This window comes from Oncorhynchus kisutch, linkage group LG14 (assembly GCF_002021735.2).
Source record: "Oncorhynchus kisutch isolate 150728-3 linkage group LG14, Okis_V2, whole genome shotgun sequence".
Classification (NCBI taxonomy): Eukaryota; Metazoa; Chordata; class Actinopteri; order Salmoniformes; family Salmonidae; genus Oncorhynchus; species Oncorhynchus kisutch.
Genome location: NC_034187.2, coordinates 54591472 through 54601887, shown reverse-complemented (window position 1 = coordinate 54601887; position 10416 = coordinate 54591472). Strand labels below are relative to the sequence as shown.

The 10416-nt window shown below is 43.5% G+C and overlaps 1 protein-coding gene across 1 annotated transcript; it reads right to left on the bottom strand.

Moving 5' to 3' along the window:
* Positions 1-475: 475 nt before the first annotated feature.
* Positions 476-6096, bottom strand: LOC109903639 (zinc finger protein 865-like). The gene has a single exon (XM_031789341.1). The coding sequence runs from the start codon at positions 5657-5659 to the stop codon at positions 1643-1645; it is 4017 nt and encodes a 1338-aa protein (XP_031645201.1). The 5' UTR covers positions 5660-6096; the 3' UTR covers positions 476-1642.
* Positions 6097-10416: the final 4320 nt, after the last annotated feature.

Sequence of the window (10416 nt, the reverse complement as noted above, 5' to 3'; positions counted from 1 at the left end):
CTGTTTAGGAGCGGTCATTTGTGCTTTGGCAAAAATTGCTCTCGATTTAAATCAGTGGTATTCAAACTTTTTCAGTGCGGAGCCCATTTTTTTGGCCAGAATTTCTACCAACCCCACCCACTCAAACAAGTAGCGTAATCAGTCCGCACTTAAATATGTTGCATTAAAGCTTACTTAATTTTTACATTTTGGAAATTATTTTCACTACATCAGGTATAGCGTAGAGAGACATTTAGGATTTCCAGCCTTCTTCATTGTGTAGGTAAACTTATTTGAAATCAAAACAGCATTTGAAGGGAACAACCGATGAGCAGCAGGTGCTTCTCAGGGTTGCCGCTAATCTTACAATCAGGGATGTGGGTTTCTGGTCTACCTGTATACAAATAAGACCCTCATTGCATTTCCCATGCATCCCCACTAGGGTGCGACTTCAAATACCACTGATTTAAATAAAAGGGGAAGGCATGAGATTCTTTTTATTTATTTTTTATTAGATTTGAGGGTTTCAACAATTCACTTTAGGCAAAGAAAAGGATAGTTATTTAGTAATAATATTTAATGTTTTAGTTTACTGAAAGGAAAACACTGGGGGACAGGACCTAGGTAATGAACAATTGTGTATGCGTGTTACGGGATAGGGCTTAACTGTGGCGTAGGGTTGGTAAAAGGGGGAGGGAAAAAAATCACATCGATACATATACTCATCATCCCATTGTTTTACAAAGACAGTCCCCAAACTCATTCCCACCCAACCATAGAATAACAATTATAAAATAAATGGTACTTGGGAGTATAAAAAAAAATGCAAATAAACAATATATAATAAAATATAATACGAATTGTACAGTATTCTCCGGTTGTTCCCATTGACCCTTTCCATTCCTGACACCTAAGTCCCATTAATGTTTTCCCATTATATATATATATATATATATATATATATATATATATGATGGAATAGTTTACAGAAAAATGCTCTCTCATTCCATTCTGATCCATTTCAACCTATTCAGCTAGTCAGTTTTGTCAAATTTAACCGAATGTTTGAAAAGATACCTCCAGTTACACTAAGTGATTAATCAATTTGGTAAGTCAAGTTTCATAACAGGAGTGACTTAATTACTTAATTGACTTCCTTTTTCGGATAAATTGCTTCTTAGAATGACTGGCCTGTCTTACCGGCCAATTTTATAGCTTCAGGCCAAACATCTGTATGAAAAATAATCTCTACAGGGAACAAAGAAAAAAAAAAAAAAAACACATAGTACAGAACGAGACAAAGACTACTGTTTAACTGTGAATAATGACAGAAAACATAAAACATCAGTACTTTTGGTACTCCACTCTTACTAGTATGCATTCATAATCCCAGCGCAAACACCGCTAACAAAAACGATACTGTGGTTTAAAGTATTTCAGATGAGGTGCTACTCAAACACTCAGATCCAGAATACTCTCTCCCCTTTGGGGAAGCAAAGACCAGTGGATGGTGCTTTAGATGTGAGCCTTTAAAAGTCTTCTTTACAAACATCTCTGCTATATTAAGGATTGTATGGGATGTATAAGCCTGTTGTCCACATCTTTAAAACTCGCTAGTTCTTGCTTGCTTTTTAGTTTAAAAAAATCCTACACTAGAAAATAATTAGTGGCTGTATTCAGTCACCACTGTTGTTCTCCCAGGCAGGCCCCCCTGGCCCTCTTTTACCGCGGTCTTCTCAACAACCTCTCTTGGGGGCAAGTTGACTTTCAAGGCCCAGTTTCCACTACCTAACATAGATTGACCCTGGCATGCGACGCTGTGCCTCTCCAGGAGAGATCCATTCCAGAAGCGGGAGCGGCATTTGGGACATGAGAACCGCCCTTGGGAAAGGTGACGTCCACGATGAATGAGGGCTTTCCGTAATGTCCGAGAACGCTTTCCGCAGACTGAGCACTTCAGACGGGCCTGGTGGCCGTTATTTCTTGGAGGATGCCTCACAGAACGATGGAGCAAAAGTTTGGCCTGACTGGCGAACGTGGTGCTGGGGCAGTACTGGCATGGAAAACGTTTTATGGGGACTTCCATAGATGACAGCCCACTGACCTTAACCACACCTCCGCACCATTGTTTAACTCTATACCCTCCTCTCATCCTCAGGAGCTGGGCGAGCAGTTTCTTTTGCTTAAGCTTCTCATGCATTATTCCCTTTTTCCGCTTCATCACTTTGAGTCTCCTGCTCGTGGCCTTATTCAAGGCAACCCCTACTAGTTGCCCCCCTCTCATTATACTTTGATATTCGACCCTCCTTTTTTTCTCTCTTTTTCTCTTGCCACCAACCCATCCTTCTTGGGACTGGAACTGAAAAGGGCGGTGTTGACCTTGGGAGGATTGGTTTGGCATGTAGGAGCCTGACGGATAAGTTAAGGGGTGGCCTGATTCAAAAAGAGGGATGTACTGATCTGCTTGAGAAGGATGTTGGGTTCCACCAGCTGGTGGGTTTGCCGACCCGGTGCGGCCCAATCCATGTTGCGATTGCCTGTGCCTGGACAAGCTGTTAGAATAAGCAAAGGCCTTCCCGCATACCTCACAGCAGAAATTCTTTTCACCCCTTATTCCACCACCATGGACAGTTTGTTGATGGGCTGTCAAGTGGAACTGATGGTGGAAGGATTTCCAGCACGTTGTGCATGTAAAGAGCTTCTGAGGAGGCTGAGGGGGCTGAGTGGATGAGCTGGACCCCTGAGACTTTTCTTGAGGGTACGGATAATAAGATTGAGAGTTTGCTTGATTTCCATCTTGACTAATAACCCCTCCATGGCCTTTAGCAATTTTTCCTCCTGGTGTACCATCCAATTCCACTTTTGTGTGTAATTTTCCATGTCTCACCAAGCTCTGAGCGTAAGCAAACTCTTTACCACATAGGTCACATTTGTAGTTCTTCTGCCCAGAATGCACAGTGGAATGTTTAGTAAGATGGAAGTACTCCCGGAACTCTTTCCCACAAACATCACACCGGTGTGGCTTTTCACCTGTATGAACACGGTCATGCCGACGCAGGGTCTCACGTCTCCTGAATCCTTTACCACAAACTCCGCATGAATATGGCCGTTCTCCCTCTCCACGACTTCTTCTTTGTCGAACTATGATTCCATCAGGTCCTGGTTCTCTCTTCTGCCGAGGCTTGCGGGGCTTTTTCGGTTTAGCATTCATCATCTGCTGGCTTGGATGGGTTAAAGGGATGGTAGAGCCACTTCCTGACCTGTAGGTCTTGTCGATTTCAGATGTAGATGATGGACCACCTGGTGAGACTCCCATATTCCCAAAGCCAAGTCCTCCAAGCAAACCTCCAATGATGTCTCTTCGCTCCTCTCCTCGACTCTCGCCAGTACTTATCTCGCAGGATGCAGCAGCAGCTGCAGCAATGGCAGACATGGCACTGCTAGTGACCTCATCCTCAGAGTCATCCAATAGAGATGAAAGAGGAAGATGGGGTTGCTGTTGATGGAGATGGTGTTGCTGTTGACTTTGAGGGTGTGGGTGTAAGGTAGGAGCCAGTGGTGCCTTTCTGAGTGTCTGGCTTGACATCCCACTGCCATGGGAGCTCTCTCCAGAATAACAAGATGGGTTAGCCTGCTGTCGTCGGTAGTCATCGACACTGTAGGATGTCTGGTATGATGGCCGGTTCCTTGAATAATCTGTGCCAAATTTGCTCGCGCCATCTCGTTGGTAATCACCTGTACCACTGCCTCCAGCCTCCATTACAGTTTTGCTGCTACTCGCACTTGATGAGCTTGGATTATCACCACTACCACTTGGTCTGGGCCGGGAATTCCTTCCAGGCTTTCCACAGGTGCCAGACGCAGCATGGTTTAGCAAAGAGGTGCTCTCTCGGAAGCAGCGACCACAAGCAGGGCATCGGAAAGGCTTATCATCATGGATTTTCTCATGCCTGGTGAGGGACTCACGGCGGTTGAAAGACCGTTGACAGACACCACATGCAAATGGACGAGCCCCTGAATGGATAACACCATGCTGGAGGAGGTGCCCCCTTTTCTTGAAACCCTTTCCACATTCAGTGCAACAGAATGTTTTGTCTTCGCTTGAAGTGTCTGGCTTGGCATCTTCAGAAGTCAAACCATGACTACGGAGATGCCTGCGAAGGCTTGTAAGATGACTGAAAGTCTTTCCACATTCACCACAGTGGTAGATGGCTTCAGGGTCAGGTTGACAAGGCATGGAGGCCATGGGATTTAGATTTTCAGGTTTAGGTAGCTGTGAATCATTAGCTACCAACACAGACGCTGTGGATGAGGAAGGGGCTGAGGAGGAAGAGGAGACCGTTGAGGAGGACTGTTGTGTTGAAGAGAGAACTGATGAATGGTTAACACCAAGGCTGGTTATGGCTCCTCCTACAAGGCCCGGTTGAATGGTTGAATTTTGACTGTGTTCAGTGGAGCTGCTGTGGCAGTTACTACCACTGCTGTGACTGGTGCCATCTGCTTTTCTCTGAGGAAGGTAGCCAGCCATAGCCTTCTTTCTCCTGCTACCACCACTTCCACTGTCTCCTTTCCCTTCATCTTTCGAAAGCGATAAATGGAGTGGTAGAGGGAGGGGCATACCACTAGCCTCTTGTTGCATCAACGAAGCCAGCTGATTGGAGGAGAGAACTGGAATACCTTGGAAATCAAAGCCACCCAGAGATGACGGCTGAGGTGTTGGGTGAAGAGGATGGTGTGGGTGGGTATGGCTGTGAGAGTGAGATAAAGCATGGGGTGCCAATGGTTGCTGCTGCTGTTGAGGCTGGGGAGTGGAGTGACTATGACTGTGAGAGGAGTGAAGAGCTGGAGGTGGGGCAAGGGCTGAGCTCGAGTCACTAGCTCCTTGGCCCAAACCCAGGCCAAGATGATTATGACCCCCTTGTTGAACCAGAAACTGCTCCAGACTGCTGTTGGTCGGGACACCAGAAAGAAAGTACTGATTGGCGGCAAGCATGCAACTGAACTGCTGATGTAAGCTACGTGGATCAGACTGCCCAACGAGTGGTTGCCCTAGGGAGGAAACTGCACTGCCAGGGTTGTTAGAGGCGGACGATGAGGCTGATGGGGAGGGCGAGGAGGAGGATGGTCCAGGTGAGGCTTGGGGAACAGAGAGGCCAGGGTGTAAGGGTGGCGGTGCAGATGTAACTACTCCTCCAATAACACCAGATCCTCCACTGCTACTACCCCCAAAGTCAAAACGTCCCATTCCAGAGTGCAGCTGCTCCTGGGCTAGCGCTGCTTCTGCAGGGTGAAACGGACGTAAGAATTGTGGGTATCCTGCAGCAGAGCTCCCACTAACACTACTGCTCATCTTGCTGGATTTCCGTGAACTGTGTGAGGATGAGGACTGGCTCTGGTGTGATATTGGTGGTGGGGCACTCATTTTGGCAAATATAGATGACGAATCAGCAAAAGCATTACTTCTAGACCCCTGAAGAGACCCCAGACCAAGCCCAGATAGAAGAGCCCCTGACGACTCCCCCTGCTGTTGGTGCTGCTGCTGAAGCTGTTGCTGGTGCTGAAGTTGGACTTGCTGTTGGTGCTGGAACTGTCTTTCCAATCCAAGGCCTTTAAACTGGTGGGCTTGGTGTCCACTTAGCATATCTAGAATGTCCAAGGGGTACTTACTGAACTGGAACATCTCCCGCTCACTGATGGGAGGTTGTTCCTGGGTCACTCGCCCTACTGTTGAACCACAACAATATCGCACCAATAATAATCAAATGATCAATAGCCACAGCTACTGGAAGTAATGCTTCTTGAACAACTAGAATGACTCGCTGCTACCAATGTCTATCCCCTCTTATACAAATTAATGCCTACCGCTTACACGTTACAACCAAGAAGAGCAGGTAAAGGTCCTTTTAAATAATAAGTTATTTTCCTAATTTGGAATACAATGTATAAAACACAAAGTATAAATAGTATGCAGTCTACGTAGTGTTTTTAGATTCCTTCTATAGTTGTAGTCTTTATTTTTCACCAAAAATGTGAAGCTGTCAGCATCCAGCTGGGGAGATGAAGGATGAACAGGTGTTTCACTTCTTTGTCTGCCTGTTGATGTCACGATCTCGAAGACTGGGGAAAAACAGAAATATGGATTAAGTTAAATAGCCCGGGAGCTTGATAGCACCTCATCCCCAGAGAATTTACCAAGCATAATTTCAAATTATTTTCAGCTCCCAGTGTTGGCATACATGACCACTTATCGCTAGACTAAACTCTGGAGACCTTCATTTTCCAACTTAAGAATTGTCAAAATGTAAACAAACATTTGTGCCTTCAAAATATTTATTATTTACAAGAACTGTTGTGTAGACCAAAACAGGCATCAACTCTGTTAAAGGTGCATTTGGTTATATAACCAACTGCAGGTACTAAAGGATTACAATAATTTACTTTATTGAAACACAAAAGGGCCTACATTTTGAGGTCAGAATCAGACACTGATATGAAAGAGCAAAAAACAGGACAATGGCCCCAGAGAACCAAAGTTGCTTGTCATTCCATTTGATTTCAATTACTTTTTGATCTCACCCCTTTTGATATGAACAAATAGTTTTATACATATTTGCCTATGGTAGAAGCAGGGGTCACATTAGATTTTAGAAATCAGCATTTCAGGACTCTCGAGTGGCGCAGCTGTCTAAGGCAGTGCATTGGAGTGGGGTTCAATCCCAGGCTATGAAACAGCCGGCCATGACGGGAGCCCCATAGGACCGTGCTCAATTGGCCAGGCGTCGTTCGGGTTATTAACAGAGGGTTTGGCCGGGGAAATTTCCTTGGGTCATTACGTTCTAGCGACTCTTTGTGGCGGGCCAGGCGACTTCAGTTGTCCCCTCCAACACATTGGTGCGGCTGGCTTCCGGGTTAAGCGAGCAGTGTGTTAAGAAGCAGCGCGGCTTGGTGGGACATCTTTCGGAGGACACATGACTTGACCTTTGCCTCACTCGAGCCCATTGGGGAGATGCAGCGATGAGACAAAATCGTAACTACCAATTGGATATCACGAAATCGGGGAGAAAAGAGGATAAAATTACAAAGAAAATGTTATTATATACAGTACCAGTCAAAAGTTTGGACACCTACTCATTCAAGGGTTTCGCTACATTTTTACTATGTTCTACGTTGTAGAAAAATAAATACATTCAAACTATGAAATAACACATATGTAGTACCCCAAAAAAAGTGTTAAACAAATCCAAATATTTCAGATTCTTCAAAGTAGCCACCATTTGCCTTGACAGCTTTGCACACGATTTGGCATTCTCTTAACCAGCTTCATGAGGATGTCACCTGGAACGCATCTCAATTAACCGGTGTGCCTCGTTAAAAGTTCATCTGTGGAATTTCTTTCCTTCTTAATGCGTTTGAGCCAATCAGTTGTGTTGTGACAAGGTAGGGGTGGTATACAGAAGATATCCCTATTTGGTAAAAGACCAAGTCCATGTTATAGCAAAAACAGCTCAAATAAGCAAAGAGGAACGACAGTCCATCATTACTTTAAGACATGAAGGTCAGTCAATGCAGAACATTTCAAAAACTTTGAAAGTTTCTACATGTGCAGTTGCAAAAACCATCAAGCACTATGATGAAACTAGCTCTCATGAGGACCGCCACAGGAAATGTAGCTCTGCTGCAGAGGATAAGTTCATTAGCGTTAACTGCACCTCAGATTGCAGCCCAAAGAAACTGAGTTGAAGTAACAGACTAGAGGTCGACCGATTATGATTTTTCAATGCCGATACCGATTGGAGGACCAGAAAAAGCCGATAACGATTCTTAATAGAATACATAATAAAAATAAAATCTATTTAACCTCAAATAATGAAACAAGCTCAATTTGATTTAAATAATGCAAAAACACAGTATTGGAGAAGTACAAGTGCAATATATGCCATGTAAAAAAATCTAGCGTTTAAGTTCCTTGCTCAGAACATATGAAAGCTGGTGGTTCAATATTCCCAGTTCTTCAATATTCCAAGTTAAGACGTTTTAGGTTGTAGTTATTATAGGAATTAAGACACGTTGACTATTTCTCTCTATACTATTTGTATTTCATACACCTTTGACTATTGGATGTTCTAATAGGCACTTTAGTATTGCAGCCTAATCTCAGGAGTTAATAGGCTTGAAGTCAAACAGCGCTGTGATTCAAGTATTGCTAAGAGCTGCTGGCAAACGCAGGAAAGTTTGAATGAATGCTTACGAGCCGACTGCTGCCTACCACTGCTCAGTCAGACTGCTCAATCAAATATCAAATCATAGGCTTAATTATAATTTAATAAACACAGAAATACGAGCCTTTGGTCATTAATATGGTCAAATACGGAAACTATAATTTAGAAAAAACAAAACGTTTATTCTTTTAGTGAAATACGGAACCGTTCCGTATTTTAGCTAACGGGTGGCATACATGAGTCTAAATATTGATGTTACATTGCGCAACCATCAATGTTGTTATAATTATATAAAATTCTGGCAAATTAGTTGGCAACAAGCCAGGCGGTCCAAACTGTTGCATATACCCTGACTCTAATTTCCCTAGTTAATACTGCAAGTTAACATTAATTTATTTTAACTAAATATGCAGGTTAAAAAATATATACCTCTGTGTATTGATTTTAAGAAAGGTACTGATGTTTATTATTAGGTACATTCGTGCAACGATTCTCCTATTTTCACGGGTGTTCTTTTGTTAAATAAATCACCCGTTTGGCGAAGTAGGATGTGATTCGATGATAACTTAACAGGCACAGCATTGATTATATGCAACGCAGGACAAAGCTAGTTAACCTAATATCATCAACCATGTGCAGTTAACTAGTGATTATGTGAAGATTGATTGTTTTCTTACAAGATAAGTTTAATGCTAGCTAGCAACTTACCTGGCTCCTTGAAGCACCCACGTAACAGGTGGTCAGCCTGACACTCAGTTTCCTCGTGGAATACAATGTAATCAGCCATAATCTCCATCCAAAAATGACGATTGTTATGAAATCATCCCTAATTAAAATCAGGCCTTCATGGTAGAATTGCAGCAAAGAAACCACTACCTAAAGAACACCAATAATAAGAAGAGACTTGCTTGGGCCAAGAAACAAGCAAGGGACATTCGACTGGTGGAAATCTGCCCTTTTGTCTGATAAGTCCAAATTTGAGATTTTTGGTTACAACCACCGTGTCAGCATTCTGCAGCGATACGCCATCCAACCTGGTTCGCGCTTTGTGGGACTATCATTTGTTTTTCAACAGGACAATGACCCAAAACACACCTCCAGGCTGTGTAAGGCCTATTTGACCAAGGAGGGTGATTGAGTGCTGTATTAGATGACCTAGCATCCACAATCACCGGACCTCAACCCAATTGAGATGGTTTGGGATGAGTTGGACCGCAGAATGAAGGAAAAGCAGAAAACAAGTGCTCAGCATATGTGGGAACTCCTTCAAGTCTGTTGGAAATAATTCCTCATGAAGCTGGTTGAGAGAATGCCAAGTGTGCAAACCTGTCAAGGCAAAGGGTGGCCATCTAAAATATATTGATTCTTTCGACTTTTTTGGATACTACATGATTCCATGTGTTATTTCATAGTTGTGATGTCGTCACTATTATTCCTCAATGTAGAAAATAGTTTTTAAAAAGCCCTGAATGAGTAGGTGTCAAACTTTTGACTGGTACTAATATATTTTCACACAATATGCATTTAAACCCACTTCACCTGCATTTTATAATTGAAAGTCATCAAAAGTCATCAGGGGCATGCAACTATAGTTTTACTTCACACAAAATAAATGAATGGTACCCATTAGATTGAAACTATTTGGCTTGCCTTATGTCAAAAACATAATAGGCTAGAGCCCAATTGCACCCTTTGACTCATTTGTCAACCCACTGTGGAGCCAGGCCCAACCAATCAGAACAAATTCCCGACAAAGGGGTTTTATAACAGACAGAAAAAGCTGTCTGGGTGGCTAGTCTCAGACAATTAAATTTATTTAACTAGGCAAGTCAGTTAAGAATACATTCTTATTTACAATAACGCCAACACCGGCCAAACCTGGACGACTCTGGGCCAATTGTGCACCACCCTGTGGGACTCCCAATCACGGCCAGTTGTGATACAGCCTGGATTCGAACCAGGGTGCTGTAGTGACGCCTCCAGTGCCTTAGATCGCTGCGTTACTCAGGGGCCAAGGGTAAAAAAGCCAGATGTAGAGGTCATTGGCTGGTGTATTTACACATGGTCATGCTGTTTAATCGGCTTCTTGGATATGCCACACCTGTCAAATCACAACAGCATGATCATTACACAGGTGCACCTCGTGTTGAGGACAATAAAAGCACACTTAATGTGCAGTTGTCACACAATGCCACAGATGTCTCAAGGGAGCGTGCAA

Coding starts and splice junctions, on each gene's coding strand:
- LOC109903639 (XM_031789341.1), bottom strand. CDS start 5,659: ATGTTCCAGTTCAGTAAGTACCCCTTGGACATTCTAGATATGCTAAGT.